The sequence below is a fragment of the Cyrtonyx montezumae genome, unplaced genomic scaffold, assembly GCF_038088225.1.
Source record: "Cyrtonyx montezumae isolate F1298 unplaced genomic scaffold, pur_monq_1.0 scaffold_16, whole genome shotgun sequence".
Classification (NCBI taxonomy): domain Eukaryota; kingdom Metazoa; phylum Chordata; class Aves; order Galliformes; family Odontophoridae; genus Cyrtonyx; species Cyrtonyx montezumae.
Window position 1 is genome coordinate 11,347,653 of NW_027071892.1, and position 27,291 is coordinate 11,374,943.

At 48.2% G+C, this 27,291-nt stretch overlaps 4 protein-coding genes across 7 annotated transcripts in view; 3 read left to right on the forward strand and 1 right to left on the reverse strand.

Annotated features, from left to right (window-relative positions):
• The window catches only part of TMEM11 (transmembrane protein 11), a 377,196-nt gene that overhangs the window by 201,298 nt on the left and 148,607 nt on the right, over positions 1–27,291 (reverse strand). The gene's annotated exons all lie outside the window — the stretch shown is intronic.
• PTCD1 (pentatricopeptide repeat domain 1) overlaps positions 1–27,291 on the forward strand; it is a 155,338-nt gene that overhangs the window by 60,160 nt on the left and 67,887 nt on the right. The window lies entirely within an intron of this gene.
• Positions 1,798–8,220, forward strand: KPNA7 (karyopherin subunit alpha 7). The gene is made up of 10 exons (XM_065733059.1): positions 1,798–2,050; positions 2,444–2,575; positions 3,076–3,161; positions 3,800–4,068; positions 4,340–4,422; positions 5,440–5,703; positions 6,040–6,273; positions 6,605–6,787; positions 7,282–7,431; positions 8,031–8,220. Exons 1-10 carry the CDS (start codon positions 1,985–1,987, stop codon positions 8,109–8,111), a joined length of 1,548 nt encoding a protein of 515 aa, XP_065589131.1. The 5' UTR covers positions 1,798–1,984; the 3' UTR covers positions 8,112–8,220.
• The window catches only part of SMURF1 (SMAD specific E3 ubiquitin protein ligase 1), a 41,494-nt gene continuing 23,899 nt past the window's right edge, over positions 9,697–27,291 (forward strand). For all 4 annotated transcript variants that reach the window (XM_065732826.1, XM_065732827.1, XM_065732828.1 and 1 more), the window contains exon 1: positions 9,697–9,844. In XM_065732826.1, coding sequence (XP_065588898.1) covers positions 9,790–9,844 — 55 coding nt within the window. In that variant the 5' untranslated portion in view covers positions 9,697–9,789. The remainder of the gene's footprint in view (positions 9,845–27,291) is intronic.

Below are 27,291 nucleotides of genomic sequence, written 5' to 3' on the forward strand. Positions count from 1 at the left end.
CTTGCTGCATGTCCCCATCAGACAGTGTGTAACAAACAGCGGCTGTCACTCATTATGTGCTCATTTCGTGCTGAGCACAATGCAGCTCTGATCGCAGCTCAGATGTGGGGCTGCGATGAATCCCCTGCGCTGACGGTGGGATGCAGGGACGGCCACGTGGGGGATATCCAGGCTGTGTCCTACACGTGGCCCCGGGCATTGCATGCATGGGTTCAGGGGCAGCAGGGAGGTGTGGGTGCATTCACACAGCGCTGGCTGCAGGGATGCCGACGCTGACTTCTTCCCGACCCCGGGGCTAAGCTTATTAAAGAGACAGGACAATAACACGGGAAAAATCAATGCTTTTGTTTCGGAGCTTAAAAGCAGTGTTTGCAGAGCTGCTAATGGTCACCATCCCATTGCCGTGCGGTGCCATACTGGGAGCAACTGGGAGGAGGTGTGCTGGCTGCGAGGGAGCAACAAAGCACTGCTCCAGAGCCACGCCTTCCCTACCTGTCAGCACGCGGATTTTCAGCCTGAGCACACACGGCTGAGCTCAGGGGACACTGTCGTGTTGATTTAGGGTTTTATCTCCCTTCCTCTCCATTAGCTCTGATGCCCTCTTGTTATGCCACAAAGTGAACCGTTCTTTCCTCCAGCGGTTGTCCCCGTTCCCACTCGGCAAATATTGATCTGCCCGTGTCCTCGGCGTGGGGTGAGCTCAGTGTGGCCGTGCCACCTCATGTGCCATCAGCCATGGGGTGAAAGATGGAGGGGAAGGGATGGCAAGTGGTTGCCAGGTATTTTTCTCCCCCATCTCTCTCCCTACAGTGGCAATGCACGGGGCTGCGGGCTGCAAACACAAACCAGCTCTGGGCTGAGACAGCGGGGATTGGTAACGGAATGACTTCAGTCCCATCTGAAATCTGAAGGACTTGAGAAGAGCACAGCACCCTGCTGGGTTCTCCATGCTGCCACAGCCCAGACAATTAGAGGGGGTATCCCCAGAAAGTCCACCATAATATTGCCAAATTTGAGATGGAGGAGATGGAAGATATAGAGGTGATGATGGGGGTGATGATAGGAGAGCAGCTCAGAGAAGAGGGAACTGCTGCTGCTCCAGGTGCACCCAGACTGCTGTGGCAGAAGCAGCTGGGGCTAATGAGGAGGCATGGGGAGAGCCAATGGTTGGGGCCAGCCTGGGTGTGTGGATCCACTGGGGCAATAAAAAGGCAGCTGAGGATACTGGGAGCAAGAGAAGGAGGGTTGGAGGTGGGTGGGTGGGTTTGTCTTTGGAGAAGGTGGTAGGGGAGAGTTGTGCTGTGTGTTTTAATGTGTGCTGTTGGTGGTACCTGGCTGCTGTGGAAGCGTGCTGCTGGGTGAAGCCCTGCTCTCGTCTGTGTGCATGCTTTGAGTATGCCTGCAATTTTTATTTTTTTGTATGAGATGTTTAGAAGCAGTGTTGCCTGTTCTGCTTTATACTTTTCACCTAGGGGTGAACTGAGTGTGTTTGAAGGGGGTTTGTTTCAGCTTGGTCATGCTGTGCTGGTGCATCACTGTGGGCATCTCTGGGCTGTGGGGTGGGGTGTGGCTGCCCCCTTTCAGAGGGAGCCCTGAGCTGATGCTTCCAGGAGCCCTTGCTGGGCTTGGGCTGTCTAAACCTGTGGCTCCCAGAGCTGGAGGAAAGTGTTCCTATCCTCTCAAGGAGAGGTGTGCCCTGTTCCCTTGTGGGGTTGCAGCTGTAACTTTCCCAGCCTGCTGTCAAATGGCAGTGTGTGTCTGTGCTTAGTTTGGAGGCTGAGCTGTGGTGTGTGTGGATCCATCCGAGCTCTCTGAGGGCAGAGGACTTGGCATCCCCCTTGCTGGGGGCAGCAGATGTGTGGGGCTGCTGTGGGATCCCAGGTCCTCAGGGGGTGGAGGTGGTGTGGCTGTGACCTGACTCTGCCTTGTGCTGCCCCAAAGCACGTGGAGGCTTTTAGCTGGCAGCAATCCTTGACCTGACAAGATGCCGGTCGTGCATGAGCATGGTGAGAGGATGAAGAGGTTCAAGAACAAGGGCAAGGACACAGCTGTAAGTACAGACACCACTGTCAGTGGCATCCCCTTCCAGTACAGTGGGGCCAGCTGGGGCCTATGTGAGGGCTTCTGAACGTCACTTACCCTCAGATCCCTTAGTACAGCCTGTCAGGGATGCTTTGTCTTTAGAGACATGGTGTGGAGCTGCTGGGCTGTGAGCTGCAGGCTTTGGGTGGTCGACTCTGGGCTGTCACTGCTGCCAGCATCCTTGGGGGGGAATGACACAGATGCTGAGTTTTATCCCTCTCCTGTGACCCTCCTGGCTGTGGCAACAAGCTGGCTCTGCTCCCGGTAGCAGTCCTGGGGTGGTGGGGTCAGATTTGGGATAGGGATGAGCTGTGGAGGGAGCTGGGTGCTGCTGGTGTTCACAGTGATGTTGTGCCCCCAGGCCCTGCGCAGGCAGCGGGTGGAGGTGAACATTGAGCTGCGGAAGGCCAAGAAGGATGAGCAGATCCTGAAGCGCAGGAGCATTTCCATCGTCTCTCTGGAGAAAAGCCCCTCACCAGAAGACAAAAATGTGGTGAGTGCTGGGTGTCTGCACATGGCTGGTGCGGAGGGTCCCATCTGCTCTGGGACTTGGGCCACCACCACATCTAGCTCCAGTGACCCGCATTAAACAGCCAGAGCTGGACACTGGGACAAGGGAGGGCTTTAGGCACTGCCCAGCCCTCTTCTGTGCTATCTCACATGGAAATGTGTGATGCAGCTTCCCTTGATGGCAGATAGAACTGGATGCAGCTCCAGGCACCAGAGCAGGGTAATTACCGTGCTTATGGCTCCATTATGATGCCTGGGACTCCCCTGCATTTGATTACAAGGATCAGCTGCCTGGAAGGCATTTGTGGATTCTCTTCCTCTGCCTCATCTTGAAACTGCATTGCATAAAGAGCAGACACCACCTTAGATATGGAGTGGTGACTGCTTTGGGTCTAGACAGCTGATTGAATGAGAGATTACACCGGAGGGAGTCCTGGCTTGGAGTCCTGACTTGCTGCCTGTCTCTGAATCATCCCAACACAGATTGCTCCACTGTCCCTGGAGGAAATAGTGGAAGCTGTGAATGGGAGCAATACAGCGCTCCAGCTGCAGGCGACGCAGGCAGCCAGGTATGCTGCCTGGTGGGGGGGATGGGGCTGCTGTGGGGTCCTGCAGGTAGGAGGCTTTCCATGTTCCTGCTTGGGGAGCTCTGAAACTGCACTGGGGGCTGGGGTCCTGTAGAGTGCCATGCTGGGCTCTGGGCAAAGCTGACTGAGGGGCTGGTAATGCCTTCTGGGGCTGTGCTGGCTGCTGCCAGCTGAGGTGGGGTGGGGGAAAGAACCCAGTGCTGGAGGCTGGGTGAGGGGGGCTGCTGTGCAATAAGACGTGGCTGAACAAGGCTGTCACTGTCTACAGTCCAGCTGGCAGTGGGGACCTATCCCCAGGGTCCGGGAGAGGCTGTGTTGCTGCTGGGGTTTTCTTGGATAGGTCCCTGTATTGCAGCACTGCGACTTGGTTTGCTCCTGCTGAGCCTGCCCATGCCTGGGGTGCCCTGGCAGCACACTGAGCTTGCACCACAGTGAGATCTGGTGGCAGCACAGCTCTAAGCCATGAATTCCCTCCTCTGCCACCACGGGTGGTGTGGCTGGGATTCAGATCTAGCTGAAGGTGCTCCCTCTCCCAGCTGTTCTTGGCTAGGTCATGGCCCTGATGGTGCCCTATGTAGGTAGAGCCCTATGGCTACAGACTGTGCTGTGCCCTCTTGCAGGAGGATGCTGTCCAGGCAGAAGGACCCCCCTCTCAATCACATCATCGAGCTGGGGATCATCCCCAGGCTGGTTGAGTTCCTGGCCCGCGCTGACAGCGCTGCTCTGCAGTTTGAAGCGGCCTGGGCACTGACCAACATCGCCTCCGGCACCTCGGAGCACACCAGGGCGGTGGTGGAGGGAGGGGCCATCCCCGCCTTCATCTCCCTCCTGTCCTCCCCCCACATGCACATCAGTGAGCAGGCCGTGTGGGCACTGGGCAACATCGCAGGTGCGTGGGGTCCCCAGGCAGGGCTGGGTTAGGAGGCAGTTGCTGCCCCAGTGGTGTTCCTGGAGATGGGCCCGTTTCCCCACAGTCTCTGTCCTGTGATTCTCACAGCCCTTCTGACCCCGGGTTGGTCCTGTGGAGCAATTTTGGCTGAAGCCAAATGCAAGAGTGTATCTTGCTGGGCTGGTCTAACCCACTGGTGTCATTAGCAGTGAGGCCTCTGGATGCTGTTCTCTCTTATACATATCATAAATAACCTTCTTTATCTGTGCAGGTGATGGTCCTCTGTACAGAGATGCTCTTATCAATTGCAATGTGATTCCTCCCTTGCTGGCTCTGGTGTCACCTATAACTCCAGTAAATAACTTTCTTGTTCTTAACTTCACACTCTTGATCACTTGGGTCATGGGTGACTGGTGATCTGACTCAGGTAACCAGCTGGATGGGACCCTTGTCTTAACTGCTTTTAATGAATCCACCTCTGAACGAGACCTGGAGATGCTGGGTGGATGCATTCCAGGTCCATGCAGTGACTTAGACAAAGCTCTCCTGTTCAGCTTTGACCATCTCAAGCTAGGAGTAAGCTGCAGTTGGTGCACAGCAGACATGCATATGCACGTAGAGGGCAGAACTTGTCCTTCCTGCTTTCTCCTGCTGTGCCCTGCCCTCCTGCAGCAGTGCCTGCCCCACTGCTTTCATGGGGACAAGGGCCTTTTTGGAGAGGTGTGAGGTGTTCTGAAGCTCTGAGAGCTCCAGCAGTGGGATGGATGCCTCCAGGGGTCCCACCTTGGGTGTGGTGGTGCTCTCTGTAGGCAGAAATTGGGCCTTTCAGGGTAGGGCTGAGAGAACACCCTCTGGGCCTTCTGTGAGTTCATATTGCCTGAGAAGTCTCTTACAGACTTTGCCACTCCTGACACGCCTTGTCTCTTCTCAGGGAACACTGAAATGTCACAGAACATGACAATCCCATCTCCTACTTGCCTTGGTGGTTGTGATACTCTGCTGCTCTCCTTACTGGGATGAGGGAACTCAAACTCCTCTCTGTGATCATGGGCTGTTAATATTAAGTAACACTCCCTGGATTTGTCCAAAGAATGCTCTGTAATTTGTCCTGGGGACCCAGCAATAAGCTGCTTGGTGCCTTTGTTAGTCACTGTTGCTTGTCATGCCACCAGATCTGGAGTTATTGGAACTTAATATTGGAGTAGGAGGAGGGGAGGTCTGCTCTTTCATCTCCCTGCTTCAAACAAGCCTCAACCCTTATTAAAGAGGCTGCTCCTGGCTGCTTGATAACATCTGCTGCTGTGGGGCCAGGAGCAGTGCTGGTTGCACCAGAGGGCTCTGCAAGGATCTCACAGCTCCCTTGTGTTCCAGGTTGGGTTCCTGAGGAACATCACATGGACTCTGTCGAACCTCTGCAGGAATAAGAACCCGTACCCACCCCTGGAGGCAGTGAGGCAGCTGCTGCCTGTCATCATCTGCCTGCTGGAGCATGAGGACAACGAGATCATCTCTGACTCCTGCTGGGCTGTGTCCTACCTGACTGATGGCTCCAACGACCGCATCCAGATAGTGGTGGATACGGGGATTCTGCCACGGCTGGTGGAGCTCATGGGCAGCCCTGAGCTGATCATCATGGTAGGGAGCAACTGACAGTCCCTGATCTCTGGTCCCATAATGCAGGGACATCTGGGGAGAGGGAAGGCACAGCTCCTTGCAGTCTGTGGACTGCTGCTTCCTCACTCTGCAGTTCTTGTAGCTGATCAACCCAGCACTTCTTGCTGTGGCTGGGAAGGGCCTGTAAAGCTGCTTAGAGCAGAACAGGAGGCTGGTGGGTAGGTCTGTAACCACAGCAGTAATTGCGTATGGACTTCATTTGAAGGATCAGGCACTAAGTGAGAGCTCTTGCTGGTCTTTCTAGTGTGTATCCCTTGAGATAAGATTTCTCGTCTCCATCTACTCTAATCTGTCTAGACTCCAGCTCTGCGTGCCATTGGGAATGTGGTTACAGGGACTGATGAGCAGACCCAGGCAGCTATCGATGCTGGTGTCCTGGCTGTCCTGCCCCTTCTCCTGCGACACACCAAGCCAGCTATACAGAAGGAAGCAGCGTGGGCACTCAGCAACATTGCAGCTGGGCCCTGCCAGCAGATCCAGCAGCTCATCACCTGCGGGCTGTTGCCACCTCTGGTGGAGCTGCTCGATAAGGTAAGGGGATGTGTGCGGCTCTGTAGGCACAGGAGCAGTGCTCAGCTTCAGCCCATGCTGCTTTGTTGTGAGGTGCTGTGCCCAACAGCCACCTGGGCAGTCTCCTGTGAAGATGATAGGATCTGAAGAGCAACTTGAGTGCTTGTGCTTAATATATCTGCATGAAAGAGCAGTTTGGAGCTGATCTTGGCAGCTCTGCCATGTGTCCATGCAGTGCTAGGAAAGTGTACCAGTCCAAATTGTGTGCAGAGAGTGGCTCTCCTCACCTAGCACCTCTTCCTGCTCTGGAGGATGCTATAGCCTGAGAATGGCTTCTGTGCTCCTTTTCCAGGGGGACTTCAAGGCCCAGAAGGAGGCAGTGTGGGCAGTGGCCAACCTGACAACTGGTGGTACTGTAGAGCAGGTGGTGGAGCTTGTCCAGTCTGGGGTCCTCAAGCCTCTGCTCAACCTTCTTTTGGCCAAAGACAGCAAGACTATCCTGGTCATCCTGGATTCCATTTCAAATCTCTTCCTGGTAAGAACTTGTCATGTGTCCCTTCTCCAAAGGAGCGATGTGAGAGGGGTGCTTGTGTGGTGCAGATAGAACAGCTCCTCCCCAGCAGTTAGACTTGTTGGGCATGAAGCCTAAATCACTCCCACTTGTTTTTTGGGTCCTTCTGGGTTGCCTGAAGGGCTTGATGTGAAGCTCCCAAGCCTTTCTCCTCCTGGAAAGGAGAAGATACCGTGTGCTGATCACCAAGCTGTACAGAGGTGAAGATCTCAGAGGAACTGGATAGTCCTAGAGACTTCCCAGGGTCCAGGAGCTGGTTTGGTCGGAAGCAAAGTCACAACAGACTGATCTGACAGGGATACTTCCACATGTACTGTCATCCTGGACATCTCTGCTGAACTCAATATGGACTTGTGTTCCTACCACCAGTCACTTCTCCCTTAGGATTGGGTTCTGACCGTGGGGACCACTCTGGCCCCATTGCTGATGTGGGTTATACTTGCCTCCTCTGTCTGCAGGCAGCTGAGAAGCTGGGAGAGACAGAGAGGCTGTGTCTGCTGGTGGAGGAACTCGATGGTCTGGAGAAAATTGAAGCCTTGCAAACCCACAGCAACAACATGGTCTACCGAGCTGCTCTGAATATCATAGAGAAGTACTTTTCTGGTGAGGTATGGGAGCTCTTGCTGCTGCTTGTTTGAAAATAAGCTGCTGTGTGCTGAAGTGTATCCTTTAAAGATGCTGAGATAAGTCCTTAGAGCTCTGCATGAATAGGATAGTTCCTATAGCTCGCTCCCTTTACCTTCTAGAGCTCTGTAGAACCCCAGTATGTCTGCTGACTGCTGTGCAACAGAGATGCCTTGATAGCATCTTGCTGCTGGAATTTCCAGTGGCATCAGCTGGCATCACTATCATTGCAGATATGCACTCCAGATGTGGGGAGGCTTCCTCCTTCCAAGCTGGCTTGTCCCTAGGAAGGGCGGCCTCCTACTCACTGATAACTGTGCTCAGCTTCCTTCAGGGTTGCTTGACTCTTCTCATGTGAAGCTTGTGGAAGAAGTATAGGATCTCAGCTAGCAGTCACAAGGGAATCCCATAACTATTACAGGTCCATATTTGGATCCAGCCTTGTTTTCACAGAGTGGGAAGCACTGGAGGAGAGGTTTATAGTGGTCTGGTGGATCTCAGAGCAAGGTCTGAGCTTGGCCTGAAGTGCTTAAATGTGTAAAGACACAGAATCATTAATTGATGGTTATCAAATTTCTCCTAGGAGACAACTGCTCTACAACCTGGGTCTGATGAGGAAGGGCTATACAACTTCTCAGTGGAGAAGCAAGACTTCAACTTCTGAGGACAGAGCATTGCACAGCTCTGACTTAGTGGGTGGAGGCTGGGTGTCCTGACCAAGAGGAGCAAAGGTGTATAGTCCTTTTACACTTGAAGCTTATCAATAAATTGCACTTGTGGATTTGTACTTCTTGCCTCTATTTCTTTCACACTCATACTGTGGTGAAGAGTATAGTTCTCAGGGCCTTAAGCATATGGATAAATGTTTTGGAGTTTCTGGCTGTGTTTTCTATGTGGGGCATTGCCTGCCTGCAGGAGCACAAAGTACTTAAGTTCTTGTGAACTGTCTGGATCAAACTCTGCTTGGCTTTTGTGTTTATGCTGTGGCTTCTGGGCTTCCCCACAGGACAGAGGGCATTGCCTCTTCCTTTCTAAGCAGCCTGGAGGCTGTACTCTGTGCAAGGTGGGCATCCCTGAGCTTGCTGTGCATAGCTTATTGAAGAGCTGGAGCTCCTAAACTGCAATGTGATGCTAGGATTTATGTCCTGGATCTGACATTATGTAGTGAAAACCAGAATAGCACAAAACCTGATTGTACTCTGGAGGTGAGTGCCTGTATGGATCCTTCCTTTGTGCAAACCCACGGCATAAAGGGCTCTGCTGCCAGCACCTCCTTGCAGTGTGCTGCTGATGCAGCATCTGGAAATGATTGGATTTCACTGGGTAAAAGGAACCTGAGGTAGATGCTTCCTTGGTGTAAATGGAGATGTGGACCGGAGCTGGGCTGCTGCTGCTGCCCTGCTCTTCCTGTGCTTGGGCACAGGGCTGCTGTGTGCTGATGCTCTGCTGACTAACAGCAAGCTAAAAAGGGGAAGGTCAGCTTCAGGGCTCTTCTCCTGCTCACCTGTATGAGGCCGCTGTAGCTGAGTTGCTTGCTTTCACCTTTGCAGTCCTAGGTTGAAAGAGAAGTGCCCCTGGATGTGACAGTGGGTGGATGCTGCTCTGCTTTCCAAATCCAGAGCGCTCTACCTTTCATTGAGACAAATTAAAACAAAAATCAAGTTTTGCTGAGTGAAGCGTCCTCTGTGCTGTCCAAAGAGGAGCTCAGGGCTGACTGCTTTGCTGGAGCTGTAGGGAAGACACTGTGGGCTCTGTCTGCACTATGTGAAGATCTGATTAGGGAGGAGGAGGTTGCAGATGGGAAGCAGGTTCCCTTGGTGGCTCATAAAGCGATCAGTGAGCTGTTTCACCCTGTACCCAACAGAGGAGATTCTTTCCTCTACTTCCTTAGGGAACCATAGGGGAAACGGTCTAATTCTGGAGATATCCACACCAGTGAAAGCAAACGCACCTTAACGTGTCACATTTCTGAATCCGTGGGTGGGGGAAGTGTCCAGGACAGCCACATTCACATCTGTTGTCCGAAGTCACCCATGCGAGAGGAGCGCCGTGATGTCCCTGAGCGTCCTCCCGCGCGCGAGGGGGCGCTGCACTCCTCCCTCAGAGCGCGGCCCTCCTCACGCGACCTCCCCAAGATGGCGGCGCCTCTCCTCCCGCGCGCTGACGTCACGGCCCGAGACGCGGGGCGGGGCCGAGGCGCTGTCCGGGCCGGGCCGGGTCGGGCTGAGGCGGGCGGGCGGCGGCGGGTCCGGCCGCGGGCGGAGCGCGGAGAGCGGCCGGGGGTTAGAGCAGGCCCGCATGGGGTTGCGCGGGGCCGCGGGTTGATCTCGCCGCGGGGCGCGATGTCGAACCCCGGGACGCGTCGGAACGGCTCCAGCATCAAGATCCGCCTCACAGGTAATAACGGGGCGGGAGGGGCCCTGGCGCGGCCCGGGGCGCTCCGTTCGCGCGGAGGGGCGGGGGGGGGGAGGGGCCGCTGCGGGCCGGGGGCGGCCGTCGCCGTACGGAGAGGCCGAGCCGAGCCGGGGCTGCGGGGCCCAGTTGTTACCCCGTTCCTCCTCCGCGCCTCCCCCGCTCCCAGCTCGGGGTGCTGTTGTGTTTCGGAGTTATTTCTGTTTATTTTCTTTGATTATTGTTATCGTCGTTGTTATTTTCTCTCCTCGTGGCGCTCCGTTCGCAGCCGCCCCCTGCTCGGCCCGCCGTGCCCCCGCTTCCCCCTTCCTCCCCTCCTTCCCCTGCGATGGGCTCCGTGCGCTTTGTGAGGGAGAGCAGCCCCGCCGGGCTCTACGCCCGTCCCGTTGCTTCGGGTGGTTTTGCTCTGGGTCGCTTGTTTTGCTTTTTGCTTTGTTTCCCTTTTTGTTCCCCTCCTTGTCTGCTTCCCCTCCCAAACCCAACTTCTGAAGTCCTTTCCCTGAGCTAAAGCTGCCGAGGAACCGCTGCTCTCCGTGTCCCCTCGCGGGGTCCGTGCGTGCACACGTGGATAAGCCAATTTATGTGGCACCCTCAGAGGTCTGGATTAGATCTTCTGAAAGCTGCTCTGGCTGATGCTGAGCTGCTCTCCTAACGGGAAGTGGCACAGGTTTTGCTTCTTAAGGCTGCAGGATGAATTATTAATAAATAAGGCCCAGTCTGACCTTTCTAAGGCAACAGGTGGACGCTTGGAGATCTCGGTGCTGCAGTTTGTTCAGACCCAGGCGCCGGCATTGATCTTTACAGAGCTGCAGCTGTGGGAGTGTGAGATATTGCCAAATAATGAGAAAAATGGCACGAGGTAAACTTCAGCTCCAGGTTTACTTGCTTCTGGCGTGCACCGCGATCAATCAGGAGCAACTCTTCAAAAAATCCTGGGTTGCTTTTAATCTTTTTTTTTTTTTTTTGATGCGTGCTTTAGAAGGCTGCAGTTGGCAAGGGAAATGTAAATCTGAAAATCCTTTCGGCCACAAGAAGGCTGGAAATATTCTTAGGGTGCCGAGATGATGTCTGATCTGAAATGAGTTTAGTGGTGCCGCATGCTAAATGTCAAATCAGTCGCTAATGTGGCTCATTTTTGTGCGAGGCAGTCAATGAAAACGTTGGGAGTGCATCTCACGCTGTGGTCGCAGCCCTTCGGAGCGGGCAGGTGTCATTTAAATAACAGATAGAAGCTGCGGGGCTTCGTTTTGAAGGGTGAATGCTGCAGCGAAGTGTTCTTTGCTTTGTGACATGCACTGTTCTCCTCGCCTAGCTGAGAGCATTGTTTGGAAGGGACTGGAGTTTCAGTTTATTGAGCATTTCCTCGCTCATCTTTCCTTTTTTTTTTTTTTTATAATTAATTATATTGGAGAGCGCTGCTTGCTCAAACACATTTTTGGTTTTTACAAGCGTGCAACCTGGGTGGTATGACAAAAATTGCTGTATTTAATCAAACATAAATTGCTCTGGGAGAGGTTTCCCTTTGGAGCTGTTAGGAAGCGCTGTATCCGCGGCGTCGCTGCAGTCTGGTGGGCTGACTTACCTGCTCCAAATCGCTGCAGCTGGCGTGGCCCCCACTTCCTCATCTGTTCTGCTCCTGGGAGGTTTGAGCAGAGTTAAATCCAGACAGAGGACGTCTTCTGCTATGGTTTACTACCTGTATTGTGTTTGCTGTGATTAGAAGCCATTTGTGTTTTGCACTGCTGAAAATAGCTGTGTACGTAGCACTTAGTGAGCGTTGTGTTAGGATGCAAACAGTAGTTGAATCTTTCTGCTTTTTTAGAAGAGATCTTTTTTTTCTTGTTTATTGGCATGATATTTGTACAAGCAATGTGTTGGAAATATTTTAGTGTGAATATATTAGAAACAATCTTCTAGCTCACACAGAGTGGTATCGGTCCTATCCTGATGCAAATTACAAAGGAGTAAAATGGCAAATAACACATCCTATTCAGAAATGAAAAAAAAAACAGCAACTGCAAGTAAGTTGGATATCAGATTGAAGTGACTGTGTCCTGTGGATCTCAAACACGCTCAGCTCTCCTTATATCTCAGTTTCTCCAAAAGCACGTGCAGAGCCCCATTCATTTCCACTAGAGCTTTCACCACTGCTGGTGATATAGGAGCCAAGGATGTTTATGGCCTGGTCTCACTGCTTGGTGCAGTTCTAGGTGAAGGTAGAACTTGTCATGAAGTCTGTGGTCTCTTTGTATCGATGCTGTCAATGGGGTGGTACAGTCGTGGCAGATGTCTCAAAAAAGAGATGGGAGTAATGAAACTGTATTGTGAGTGCCTGAGGAGTCTGCTCGGGATCTTCTGGGTCAGGGAGGAATGCGGTCCAAAGTCAAAGGGGCCTTTGTGGAGCACGTCCCTTTTTTAGCCGATGTCCTCCTCTAAAACCTTTGTTTGCTGCTGCAGTCACTGCTCCCTGGGGGAAGTTCCAAAGGGTTTATCAACTCCAAAGCTTACACGCTTCTTACTCATACTGTTATATCACCCAGAAGTACTCGTGAAAACTGCAGTCTCATTGTGCTGGATCTTAGAAATACTTCTGTTCCAGTTAGCTTGGGAAGACTGTGAAGAAGTGGACGAAGCACGCAGCTTCTCTACCAGAAAAGCTCCAGGTTGTGTTCTGATTCCATCAATATGGCTTTTTCATCAGTATTGCAGCAGAGGTGTTAAAAGCTGTCTGGCTTCTGGTGCTAGAGAGGAGTTGAGAAAAGATGGGGAAGGAAAAGGCATTGATTCAGATGTTACAGATCACTTCGGAGACGGAGCAGGAGGGGAGAGGACCTCATGTAGAAATTCAGAGCCCATGGAGATGTGTAGACGGCCGTGTCGAGGGCTGATGGCAAAACCAATTTCTTTAGCAGAAGAGCAGCAGTTGGTATAACAGGAGGGAACAGTCATCCCTTAGCATTAAAGAAGCTGTTCCTCCTTGGCAGACCCAGTCTAGGAGGTTGCTGGGCCGCTGTTGTATCTGTAAAGGTTTTGGTGGGGGAGGTGAGAGGAAGGAGAGCTTGATGTCAGAAATGTCAAGGAGGAATGAGGAAGTGCTGGTTTATGTGAGGTGAGGGCATTCACAGGCAATGTTTGACTTCTGTAGGATAAGTTGTGTTTAGGTGGGGGCAAAGAAAGGCAAAGAGTTGGTGCAGTTAAGTATCCGAAACACCACTTTCATTTCCCTGTGCTTAGAACAGTTTAGGGAAGTCCCACTCCAAAGTGCTCACAAGTGGCTGGCTTGGGCTCCTTCTGCAGATACTCATTGGTAATTCAAGGAAAGCATTAAAGAAGACAGTGACTTCAGGTACAGATAAAATACTGCGTTTCTTTAAAAGCAATACACTTAAGCTTGTTATGAAGGCATACGTTAGAAAGTGTCACAAACGTTTCCCTTTCGTGACTAATGGAGTATCGATCCATCCAGCAAAGTTAGCCCACCGATCAATAGCAATGCTAATATTGGAGACCTCGGCAGCTTTATGTCCCGTGTTCAGAAACAATGACTGTCAGTGCAGGGATCTCTGTATCAAAAGTAGTAAATACCTTGTGGGCTGGTGGTAGTTTTGTGCTTTTACGATAGGAGGAATCCTGGCCGCAGACTGATAGTGTGAGAAGAGGCTGGGCTGTGCAGCCAGCCATTTCAGCCTGCCCTCACATCTGTTGCTGATCGGTGGCTTGTTGAGAGGAGTGGCAAGGAGGGCATGGAGCTAGGGGAACTTAAAAATAAGAAAGATCTTGCTTTCATGAGGAGCAGCCTTTGCAGTCGGCAGCTGGCATCCTTGGGCTGCTGGAGTGGGAACCAAGAGCTGCCGGTCCTTTGTCACTCCCGGTCCGTCCGAGCCGTGCCAGCACCATTGTCCTGATGGAAGTAAACTACGTCTCCAAAAGGAGTTTGCTTGAACATTCCCTCGGGCAGGGAAAGTAGAAACAATAACTACTTTATTCCTAACTTGTAACTCTCTTTTCTCAAACTGGGTGCCTTCGTATAAAGGAATGTAATTTGGAATGTCGTCGTGGAGCTGCTTAATGATTTCCTTTTTAATTCCGTACAGTGTTCTCATCCACTTCCCTACATGGCTTTACAGTGTCGTAAGATTTTGTAGCACTGCTCTTTCTGTGTTGTGATATGATCTCCCAGCTAGGAAGTCAGCTTCATACTGGGGTGTTGTCTGCCCGTCCCTGACCTACCGACTGCAGCAGGGCAGCAGCCACCAGTGTAGGTAAACAGGAGCACTGCGGCTGGTTCCTGCTGCTGGCCTTGGCACTGTGTGTGTTGGAGGTTTGTCTGGACTGCCGCCCAACTTGGAGCAAGTCCGGTTGACATGTTTAAAGTTGGATTAATCTGGTTAGATTACTTGCTGCTATTTATGGTTCCAGACTTAAATACTCACTGGGCTGCCTTGTTCGTTTGGTTGAAATAGCGTGATGGGGAAGATCGGTGTGAAAAGATAAGGTTAAATCAGTACAGTGTGTTTGTGAAGCTTAGGTGTGTACTCTTCCCAGCAGCTCCTTTAAGGTTTGAGTGCAGAGAATATTAGAAGACATTTTATAAAACGGGGCTGTTCTGTCTGCCAATGTTTTCTGTGCGTGAGGACTTTTTCTAGATGTTTTTTTCCCATAGTTATTCCTCCCAAACTGATAAAAATGTTACTGCAGAATCCAGTCCTTTTCACAGTATTGCTGAAAGCTTCTATCTGTATTGGTACTTGAATAATTTGCATTTGGGGTCCGAACACTGATGCTGATTTATGCTCTCAAAATGAAACTAAGTTGTATTGCTGCGACACTGAAGATGGTTTGTTCCCTCCTATGCCGTGAGTTGGCTTGGGTGGGTGGACGTGTCGGTGAGATGTGAGGTCTCAGGACACTTGCTGACAGCCTCTGTGTCATTCTCCTGCTGTGACCTGTTCAGGCGTTAGGTCGAGCGCAGCCCTCCGTGCTCTGGCCAACAGCAGGATGTTAATGGCGTGGACAGCACTACAGCTTAGTGACTCCCAGCAGTTTTACCTCGATACCATCTCCCCTAGACATGCAGCTAGTTAATGCAAGCACTCATGTTACTGCTGGGAGTGGGGAAGTTGTGCTGCTCTCAGATAATGATGTTTCAGGTGCTTACAGATGAGTTCCTTCAGGCTCTGCTGCAATAACTTAAGATGTTATCTCCTTGCTCGTCTGCTGACCCTCCTCTGCCAGAAATTTGTCACTCACCACAGGGAACTGGTGGAGGAAAACCTGCACTCATAATTCATCTGCATATGTGCAACTTCAGCTTCTGAAATCCAGTCTTTATCAGGAAGTTAAACGGAGGGGCTGGACTTTGAAGAGCTGGGGTGTGAGTGTGCGTTGCCTTCTGCTGAGAGGTGTTGAGCTTGGAAGAGAAAAGCAGTAGAGAGCGAGCGAGCAGTGATTTCCTGAGCCCTGCAGCAGGCTTTGCTAGAGGTTTATTGCTCTATATCCATCTGTAAAAGGTTGATCTAAATATTTATGTGACAGCAGGAGAGACCTGTTGGTTGGCTATGAGCTGGTGGGTGGGTGACAGGTTAAGATGTTACAGTGCTCCTAAACTTTGTTGCACCTCTCTTGGAAAGGAAATCCTGCCGTTTTTGAAAGGGGATCTCTGGGCACGTTCCTCTTCCATTTCCATCTGTCATCTTTATGGAAGTTGTGTACTGCAGTGAGAGGACAGAAAGTAAATGTTGAAAGCTTTTCTTTCAGATATTCTCTTAAGAACTGGCGACTGCATTGGGAATATTTGGGGATCCTGGAGCTGGGTGATAAATCTGACGATGCTCTAGTGGAATTGGCAGAATAAGCTGGCATGCTGTTTCAGAAAGGATCTCTCCACAGGGCTGTAATAGCTTGATGCCTTCCTCTTCAGTAAGTCATTTTTGTCAAGTTAAAGGCCAAAATTCAAACTGGCTTGTTGTCAAGGACACTAAGCACAGCAGGCAAAAATCCCCAAGGCTACTCAGTTCACCGCGCGGAGAGAGCGAGCGGCAGAGCACCGTTTGCTCCTCCCCTCCTCTATGAAAAATCCTTTTTTTATTTCAGGATATGAACACTATTATGCATCCTAACAGAATGTAACAGCGAGCATTTAAATGGGCAGTTTGTTCATCTGTCCAGGGCTGAAACAATCGTGGATTGTTGGGGAGCTGCGATGCGGTGACCGCGCCGCTCGCCCCGCCAGCTGTGTGCACGTCCTGCAGCTGCACCTTGCCTCCACGCACCTGGCACCTGGAGGCTCCTGATCCCAAACCATGCCCTTAGGGCTGTAGGGAATGCTGGGAAATCCCGGGGAATTCGGTGTGTGTTACAGCTTTCTGTTTTACGCTTTGTTTCACGGTGAGCACTTAAGTATACGGTGCTCCTCATTCAAAAAGGAAGGGTGATGTTAAACCACACGATTCCCTTCTAGTGTTAGTGATCGCTGGAGCACTCCAGGAGTGCTCTGTGTCCCTGAATTTCCTTGCTAGCGTTCAGCTTTAGCCGTGATGGTTACTTCCTTTCAAATAGTAGATGTTTCTTTCCCAGGAGGTCATGCAGAAGCCCCACATGACGATGATTTAGTGTCTTTCTTTCAGATATACCCTGGTGTTTTCTGATCTTACAGTCATCTTCACTTCTGTATTAACTACTAGTAGATAAAAATACCTTTTAAGAAGTTGCAGATTTTTTTCCTTGAAGTTGACGAGGTCCGCATTAGTGCGTTTTAATATTTGGAATAAAATAGCATTCTTTAACAAGTGACTTAGAAGGAATGGCAGGTTAGTGGATATGTCACTGTGGAGCAAGGCTTCTTGGAACTCTTAGCATGAACGGCAGGGAACCATCAGAACTGGGAGCAGGTCAGTGTAAGCTGTCAGCCTTTGAAAGAATAACTCAGACAGTATCTTGAAATATTTACTTTGGTATTATTATAGCAGTAGAAAGTACAAGCAATATCTCTTACAACTTTCTTTAAAGTGACCAAGAGAGGAACGTGTCAAGCTAAGTACTGCAATGGGCACGTTATGATATCATGTGTGTTAATTCCCTGTTAACCAGCAGACCAGAGGGAACACAAATGGCTTGGTGGCCAAAACAAAACCAAATTATTTCTTTCATATATGATGAGTTTTTCTGCTGTAGGAACTGGCGATTTAACCTATTCCTAAAATATTTTGACTGAAGAAGAAAATATTTCTGTTGGGTTCCCTCCGTTTTACCGATGAGCACTGAGATACGCTGTGGTTAAGCTGCAGGAGGAGCCGTGGAGCTGCAGGTGCTGGCAGGGAGCAGAGCTGTCTGAAGCATCGTGGGCCCACTGTGCACAAGAGTGCGACTGCAAACCTTCATGGCTTTGTTCAGCTGGGTGGTTGTGTGATGCAACCAAGGTAAATTTGTTTCTAAAAGGTGCCCACAATTCATTACGTACTGTAATATTCACCTTTCCAACATTTTTAGGGAGCAGAATGTTAACAGACTTTTTTTCCCAGTCCCTATAAATTAGCTGCAGCTGCCGCAGGCCGATAAATACCTGGCTGCAGCACAGGTATGCAGCTGCTGGCAGCCAGCCCTGCCTGCTGCACAGGTAGTGCAGTGCATTGCAGCAGTGCTGCTGCCACCAGGCTGCCTTAGCAGTGCATTTTCCTGGGCTGGGGCAAGACTCAGGTGAACAAAAGAAGCCCATGGACATGGGTGTTTTTCACGTGTTACATTCTTCAATTAAAATTAAATACCTTCTAGGAATTAGAAAAGTCCTTTTGGTAACAGAATAAATCCTGCTTCTGTGTAACCCAACAGCTTGGCTACCTCTTGGTCACAAGTGAGTTTTGTTGTTGTTCAATCACAGCAGTAATTGGAGTTGTCTACAAATAATGTTTAGATAAACTTTAGTAGGAATTAGCGAAGCGCCCATCAAATGGGGTTTATAAAAAGTTGCTTGGGAAAATGTGCCGTAAGTAGTCTGCAATTCAAGGCATTTCCTTCGCAGGATGCTTATCAAGTCTGCGTGTGCTACTTCCAAACTGAACCAGGGCATAGATGAGAACTATTTTTGACAGAAGAGGGGGAGCAAAGGAAATAAAGCCAAGCTGAAAAATAGTAGCAGTTTCCCTTTTTTTTTTTATCATCGCCTCAGGATGTAAATCATACACACGTGCCTAGAGAAAGCAGACTTCGAGACACCAGAAGGAATCAGATTAATCTGTGATGCTCGAGATGGTGCTGGTAGCATAAACGTGACTGCAATAGTCATTGTAGGGCCGGTGGGTAAATATGTTGGCAGCGTTGGGATGAAGTGGTTTCTCTCACATAGTCACTCAAGCAAGAAAAACCAAAATGCCCCGCTTGTTCCTGGGGTGCTTCTGTGCTGCAGAGCAGCTGCCAGTTGTTCAGACAGCCGTGCTTCCAGATGCCTCTGTGGAGCTGTAGAGCTTTTCTTTCTTCTTTTATTTAATGATAGCAGCGAAGAATTGTAGCATAGATGAAAATAGATGAAAAGGACACAGCAAAAATTTCTGTGGGGATTTCTTCTAGATGAGAAGGCTGATACTTGTCTGTTTCCTGAGCTGTTGGTGGTTCCTCAGTTCAGCAGTGAAACCTGGCACGCCAAGCTGTCCGTGCATCTCAGAGCCGGGGCTCTGCTGTCTCCTCCATCAGACTGATGAATGAAATTAGGAGACAAGCTTAAGCTTCTTTCCAGACTGGAAGGAGTTATAATGAGGCTGCAAAGGGCATCGCACCTGTCATTCTCCTCTAAATAATTTTCGGGTCTTCATTCTGAAGATCTGGAGGGAGTCACCAGGAGTGGGAGAGCAGCTTTGGGGTGGGACAGGAAGGACACGTGTGTGTCAAGTCTGTCACTTACCTACACTGAGTTGATCTTCATTCATTTATCTTGTAATTGAGCAACCAGTGTGAGCGTTGTCTCTTTCTATTTTGTTTGTTTCTTAGAGCATGATATTCTCTGAGAGAAGCATCCAGATGTCATTATCAATCACTTGTAATAACCCCTTGCATACTTTTGTTTTGACTTAGGGTTTTGGTTTTGCTTTTTAACCCGGTTGAAACTGTGTTAATTCCTTGCACAGAGATCCATATGCATCCTGTGAACATCAGACAATGCATCAACCTCCTACTGGCGTTTTTTAATTAAAAGAACAGTGCTATCACTTCAAATTAATGCCACGTAGCTTATTTTAGCAAGGAAGAGGAATATTGTTTATAGGTTTTTCTTATGAAAATTGTTTATTAAATTTTGCTGTCCTTTGTTTCTCTCTAGCAGTTTGTCATTCAGCGCCCAGACAGTATCAGATTCCTGGTGTGCGAGTTGTGTTAGTGATATGAATGGAAATAAAGGTTTGCATTTAATATCTTGACTCCTTGATAAATAGGAATCACCTCCTTAATAAAAATGTGTAAATGTTGTTGCACAGTTTCCACCAGCAAAGCATCAGTTTGTCTCCATCTGCATTCCCTGTGTTGAGTCCCTAGCGAAGAAATAGGTATTTCTAGGAGCTTCTGTGTCACGAACTGTGAAGAGATGGCTTTTGTAATCCTGTTCAGTGAAATTGCTGGGCCCTGTTATACTAAATTACTGTGAGAGCAAGTAATGCATCTAGTGAGAGCGTTCCTCACAGAGCATTTCATTTTATCTAGAGTATTAGCACCGCTAACCATCCATGCGAAATGTAATGTATTGAATCTATTTAATCAATTCAAAATGGAGAGCAGACTTGGTAGGCTTGGACAGAACTGACTGCCTCTACGTGTTGTTTTTCTAAGCATTACATTTTAGACTTCGGTTGTGTTTATGTAGCTGTTGGAGGAGAACATTTTGTTCAGGAGAACTTCTTGTTTTCTCGGTGTGTGATCTGGCAACTGAGTGTTGTCACTGGAGGGGAATCGTGTCGGGGTATGAAAGGCGCGCGCAGAGGACATGGCATCTTTTCATCCGTGCTCCATCTTACTTATATAAGACCTTTGATCAAGGTATCTCAGCAGCAGTGGTTTATCATTTATTGATGTAATGGACACTGATGTTTTGTACGAGCCCTGCTGCAGACAAAGTGATGAAAGTATAGCCCTGTGAAAATTGTAAACATCCTGCTCAGAGTCATGCAGTGAAACGCTTCCATCGTGATTGCAGCCCGTGGATTCAGGTTGGGATCAGCGAGGGAGTTTCCTTTATTGAATAGTTTAAAAGGTATTCTTTAAAAATTGGCAGAGTGTCTCCACGTACGTTGCTGTTAAGCCACTGTCGAGAAACTGAATTTGCAAGGCTTTTCTTTTTAATGTCAAGACATCTTTGCTAGAACGCTATGTGCATGCTCTGTGCTATCTGTTTTCATTCTAAACTCTATTTTTATTTTGCTCTCTGAAGCTAGTCTGTAACTAAAACATTCCTAGCATCTTTTGGCAGGAGATTTAGTCAAGGACATTTGTCATCGTGCTTTCAAGGCGCTGGTTCCGGCCTTTCTCGATGCTGCTCCAAAGCAAATTTCCTTCAGCACTGGGTACAGTGACAGTGAGGAGCGTTCCTGCGTGTGTGCGCTCCGAAGGCTTACTGCTCTCCTCTTGTTGTCATGTGCTACCATGGCTTAATCTGAAAACAAATGTGAAATATTCAACGTGGCTAGATGGTACAGGATAAGGCGTGGATTTGTTCTGTGTCCGTGATGTTAGTTATGCTTGAGCTCCTAGCTCACTGCTCAGTCATTAGCAGAATAATATGGATAAATGTCGAATGGCCACAAAGGGATCAGGCTGTCTCTATGTGTTCAGAGGGAAGAGCCTTCCCTTCCCACCTCCAGCTAAAGCAAAGGATATTTGCTGTTGTGGATTGCTTTTTCTTACTTGCCCCACCTCGGCCATGGATTTACCCCAGCCAGGCTGTTTGTTTTGCTGTTCATCCCCGATGACTGTCAGTGGTGCTGGGCTGAATAAATAGAGACTATTGATCAAATTTGAAGTCATTAACTTGGCAGTTTAAATAGATTCTGTCCTATATAATTAGAACAAGGGAGTAACACATAGGCTGATACGCCTTTATTCTGAATAAAAGCCTTATTTTCATGAAATCTTGTTTGGTGCTATTCAGCTCGCACAGTTTTGTGCCTCCATGGCTCACACAAGAGTTACACATTCTCTTTAAAATACCTGAAGTGAAGAAGCTCACTTTGCTTGTGCAACAGAGAGATGACATTGATGCAACGTGGATCTGCTGAACTTTGATACCGATTGGAAATGCCGTTTGGCAGGAGGGCTCGCTAACGTGCTGCGTGAAGTTATTGGTTAACCACATCCAGCTCAACCATTTCTTGGGACAAAAAGAGGTTCTGGGGGTGGGGTACCACCAGCACCAGCTCTGGCTGAGAGCATTGCTTGCAGCTCGGAAGCAGCAGAATGTGATTGTCCATCTTGCTGCCGCTCAGCTGAGCGGAGCACCCGCCTGCTAGCTCGGGATGTTTCTACTCAAACACAATGGGTGATTAATTATTTTTGAAGGAAGACGTTTCTTTCTAATGGCTGCTGTTTCGTGATGTGTCTGTCAGCCTTCTAAATCAGTTTAACATTTTCAGTGCTGTTCAGCGTGGCAGTAAGACGCAGAGCTTTTTGCTGGACGTGTGCCGGGCTGTGGAGATCTGCTAGGGATGACTCGTGGTGTGAGCATGGAAATCAAGCACGTGCACTGTGTGCCTGCAGACAGCCCGGTGCTCCGTGTCACACTGCTGCCAGTCTCTGGAGAGCCTGCAACCCCAGCAGTCGGGTACGTGCTTACTGACCCACATTTCCTCGGGCAGAGTGCTGTCACGTGCCTGCTGGTACTGGGAAGCTTGTCTCCTTGCCTGGAAATCAGATGAGAACTGCTGGAGTTTGGTTCGTCCATCCAAAATGCTTGTAGGGAATTACCACTGGGTGACTAATAGGTGGTTTGGTCTCTTTGAGTGTGCATGTGTGCTTCTTGTGGACAGGGCTGACAGCAACACAAAGAAGTCTCTTATACATTGTTCTCGTCTCCTATTATAATTTCTGGATACGACTCATTGTTAAATCAGATCTTTGTTTTTTCTGCATAGAAAAGCTTTTATACTAATTCCTAGGCAAGTGCATTACAATCCAAGGTTTCCTGCGACGTACAGATGTGTCATACAGAACAAAACAGTGATTCTATATTAAGGTTAATACAGCAAAAGTAGGTGAATGAAGGAAAATTTGGCTTCAGTAAGCTATTTATATCCCTGTAATTACAGTCTTTTTATGGAACAAGCCTGACTTCTGTCCCATCCTCTTCCTTTCCCCCTCTTCCACAGTTTCCTTGTTGCTGTCCCCCCTCCCTCCTCACACAGCTGCTGCTGCTGTCACCTCCTGCTGTCTGTCCCCATGCGGCCCTGGCAGCCCATGCCACTGCTCAGCTGAGTGCTGGTGCCCTCTGTGAGCTGGGGCAGGCACAGCCGTGGCTCTGGGACTCACTGTGTTTTTGTGTTTGTGAACAAGAAGGGTTAAAGCTGAGCTCTCTAAACAAACGACAAAATGCAGGAAAAAAGTAAAGGGCGTTTTGTGGCATCTTGGATGGATGTTGAAAGGGATTATAACAGACTGAATAATTTAGAAAACAAACTAAGATTTTAGAGTTCACTTTTTCCAGGAGCTAATACCACTAAAACAGCCAATGTACCTTCTTCAAAATTGGAAGCAGTGCCAAGAATTTAACTTGAGCAAAGAAAAGAGTTTCTTTCCTTTTCCTGCATTTAAACTTTGCACCTTTGTTGTCACTTGTGTTTAAGTTACTGGAATTATTTTTCCTTTCTTGTAACTAAGCACTTAAATAATCAGCTTAAATTACTTGGAAATCTCACCTGGACATTTGATAACTTTTTTCTAGGTTTTTGTGCGTGCCTCTTTAATCTTCTGAGGCTTGATGGTTGTGATTTGAATGTGAGCTGTGAATGAAGCAAAGAGAGGGGCTGGGAGGGCATTGCATGGGGCTCATGGGATGCCTGCTTCGTTCATGGCATGCAGTGTCAGTTGTGTGTAATGAATAAAAGTGCTCACTTCATTTTTTTCTAGTATGGATTTCCTACAGCAAAGTATCCAAGAGGTGTTTTGAACTAATCTGGTGCGTTTTTTGCAGTAATAGCTTTTCTCAACAGAGCACTTTAAAATAAATGCAGTCTTCCCACTTCAGTGCTCTATGTTGTTTGGTTTGTATTGACAGCATCTGAAACTGGTGAAAGAATTGAGGTTAGAACTGCTGGCTGTACGTGTTAAAGAGCTGGTAATGAGGTTATCATCAAAGAGAGGAGTCAGAATGCTTGAATTCTGTCTGTCTTGGGCAAATCCTGCAGTTTTTTTCCCACAAGATAAGAGGATGGTTTATGACCCAGCACCAAGGTCCGAGTTATGATCAAAACATCATTTATCACAGGCCGTTAGGCTGTGCCACTTCTTTTGAGCACCAGCTCAGTCTTGATGATCCGCGTGCGTGCTATCCTCGGGTTGATAACTACAGCCCGGGGAGCCACGGGAAGGAAGAAGTTCTTCTGAATGAGTTCCAGTTGGTTCAATTTTCGGCTGTCCCTTTGCTAAGTAGCCCAGAACAAAATGAACTCATTGCTCACAGCCTTTGCACGCTGTTAACTCTTCACTGGGTATTGACTTTCAGCGTCCTGGTTTTAAATCCGAGCTCACTCTTGGGTCAGTTCAGAAAGGGCTCCTCCATCTCATCTGGTTGTTATCATGCTTACCACAAATCTAACAGCAGATCTGCTGTTGGAAGGCGAAGCTGCAAGGGCACGAAGCGGTCCCTTTGGCGGTGGGGCCTGTAGCTTTGAAAAGCTTTACGTAACGCTTGAGACTCTTTATCTTTCTTTCCAAACATGCCAAAAAGCACTCAGCATACCTCTGTTAAAATGTGAGCACAGAAAGAAACTATATGCGTTAGAAGTTAGGGGAAGCTGGTAAGTCGTTTGTTACCTGAGGTGTGCGGGTTTGAAGCCGCGATGCAGCGCCGATGCCTCTCTTGGTATAAATATAAAGAGTGCTTTGCATTTCCTTACAAAAACAAAAACAAAAAACACGGATATTGACTGTTTCTATTGAGAAGGCATCCGCTATCCCTCAGAGTTCGTTCTGGTAACAGTTACTGAAGGTGCGGAGGGAGCGGCGCTCGGTACGGACTGCTCTTGGCAGAAGATTTCTATCAACTGCTCATTGCAAGAGTTATTGGAGGCACACAAAATGAGCCTGAGTTTTAGAAAAGCAGTGTACACCCGCTGCATAGTTTTTTCCTGAGGTTTGTTCTTTCGGTGCAGCAGTATTATGTGGGTTAAGCTTATTTTTCTGCCAAAATTCTATACTGCTAATTCTTCACTCTGATGTTTCAGGAAGAGTGAAGCAAAGTGGATTCCTGAATAGTTTAGCCGTGGTGGTCATGTTTGAGACCTAAAAGCACTACAAATAGCTAGCAAAATTTGTTTATTTTCAATACCTTTAAAGATTCTTCTGTTGCTGTTCATTTTGCTGGTAATTAATTTCAACATTGGCAGTGTCCTGGCTCCCTGCAGCAGCTCTCGTGCCCGCGGCCTTCCCCTGGTTCCCCATGCAGCTTTACTTGGATGCAGACACGAGCAGTCGTGCTTTGAGGAGAGCCCAGCTCACAGGTTTCCATCTGAATTAACTGAAGTTGTTCTCCTGACGCATCTGAACGTTCGTGACTAATAGTTTACGTAGTTTACAACTTACACATGACTTAACACCATTCATTTTTGAAATAACAGTGTTATAGCTTGTGAGCAATCTGCTTAGTGTTTGATGAGAGCCAGACGTGAATTTTTGTACTGTTTATTAAAATAAACCTAATTGGAAAATTTGGTTCCTATTGAGTTGGTTTTGTACCTTATTTAATTGCTCTAAGATATCAAAAACGCTCAATATTGGCTCTGTCTGCGAAAACAAATCTAGGTTTTAAAATTGAGATTAAGTGTGCGTGAAATTGTATTCATTTTTCCTCCCGTGGAACAGTGCTTTGTGTTCAAATTGTTCTGCTGAAGTACTGATGGTACCTGTGTATGAGGGACTATAAATACCAACCACACTTTGGAAACAGAAAATGTGTTTTAGGTTGAAAGTGTAGTGTTCCTATTGGAATGGCTCTTGGCTGGAGACTTTCAGCACAGTGCTTCCTGCTTTCACTGGTTCTGCAGTGGAAAGGCAGGCTTTTCTCTTCCTCCTGCACAACAAGAAGATAGTTTGAAGCGGGACAATGTGTATGGGCAGAGAGCTGGAGGTGATGCTGGCCTGGAAAATACAGTCATCGTTGTTCCCTGTAGCCTGGGGTGTAACAGCTGACCCAGGGTTTGGTGCGTATCATTATTCCAGAAATGTTTTGCTCCGTGGACAGAACCCCAAGGCTGGGTCTGCTTTAATTGGTATAGTTGTCAGGTCCCTCGGCTAATTTTAGACACATGGTAAACATCCTCAAATGTGTTACTTCTAGTTTTGGTCTTCTGTTTTATGCTTTCCCCCCCTTAATAAAGGAGCAGAGAGCAGTTGTGCTGCTTTTCCTATCACACTTAGGAAATGAATGTCTTGTAAAAACTCCAAGTCCATTAATTGGATGGTGTTTTGTGGGAGGAAAAAAGCTGCTAATGTAAATGTACTCGTAACTGGAGTCTCACAAGCTGCTTATAAAAAATATAGTTGTGCTAATGGTATGGGTAGCCCCACAGAGAATATCTGGGAAGAGGGGGATCTAAATTTCTGTGTTTTATAGTGTACAGAATGCTTATTGGAAAAGACTTTCATGTACTGAATTAGTAAGCAGGTGATTGACTGCATGGGAGAGTCCTTGCGAGCTTCTGTTTGATAATGAAAATCTAGTGTTCAACACTTCATACATTTGACTTAGGAAAATGGAGATCAGAGAAATTAAATTAAACACACCTAATGAAATGATGACTTGGCAGTAGCCTGTGCTGCACAGGGCTCTCGTTCTCAACCAGTTAAAAGGCAATTTCTGCCCGGGCAGTAATGAAAACCAGCATAGTTTTGGACTCATTTCTAGAGACTTTGGTTGTTGGTTTTTCTCCTGTCTTTGATGCGTAATTCACTGTTGTTCACCCGGTGCTTTCCAGAGGAACAATTCTGTATTTGCAGAGACTTGGCCAGCCTTTGTAGAGCAGACCTGTTGTTTACTGAGGGATGGGATCAGGGCTGCTTTGAGCTTGGTCCCAGCTCCACCTATTGTGAGCAGCATTGGTTGAGCGTTCAGTCCTCTTTAGGTACTTGCACAGCTTTGAAAAAGGTGCTTTGAAAACTCCAAGTGTTAAAAGTGCAGAGTATTTTGGCCATCTTGGTGAAATTCAGTTTGGAATCTGAGTTATGAGTGCATGTGGGTGGAGGAACGTGTTTTTCATGCTTTAGGAATTTTTTTCCAGATGCTTTTTCAGCACTTGAGTAACTATAAAAGCAAAGTATTAAGACTTCAACACAGTTTTTATTTAAATGTAATTTAAGAAAATGGAGCCACATAGCTTTGTGGCAAGCTTTCAACTTCAGAACAGTGATCTTGCACAATGCATGTTGGTGTCTGTTTCAAAATGTGAGCACAAGTATGTGCAAGCCGTGCAGATAAGCCTGTCCTGATAAATACTCTTTGCTCAAAAACATAAATTATTCAAGTGTGTGGCTGGAGACACGAGATGTGGAAGGGAAGAAATGCAGAACTGCGCTGTTCCCAGTAACTACAACTTGCACAACCGAGTGTGGGGTAAACGTGAAATGCTGTTTTATAGTTCCAGTAGGAATTTTGTAATTTAAATTGTTTTATTTAGCTGTGTCAGCTAAGAGATTGAATTCACCCTGAGATCAGAATATTATTTTATGTTATTTTAACGAGAATTTTTTGTTCTTCCCAGGTGCTTCTGTTTCTTGCAGGTGTATGCAGAAGCTGACAACATAGCTGAAGCCTGAGCATGTGGACTGTTTTCAGGGAGCTGGGAGACCATTTGTGGACACTTTAGCAAAGCAAAAAACTTGACTTAGTTTGAGAAGTCTTGGTGGTAGAGGACTGAGTTTTAAAAGCCATAGAGTAGTTATATATATACAACTTAACGTTCTGTTAATGTTTTCTCTGGTTAAACAGCAACCTACTGGCTGTTTTTTGAGAACAGGTCTTCCAGCTGCTCTGAAACAGGATAGCAGACAGAAGCTTCCTTCGCTCTTACTTCCAGTTCTCAAAGTACATGGTTGTACTTTGAATGTGGTGCTAGATTGTCCTCCAGGAGAAGGTCCAAGGCCATGAAGGAAGCCCGAGCTGCAAGGGCACATCTTGATGTCGGAATTACTGTCTTGTTCTTGCCCCAGTGTCTCTGGTTGTTTTTCCTCCAACTGAGATATCACCATAG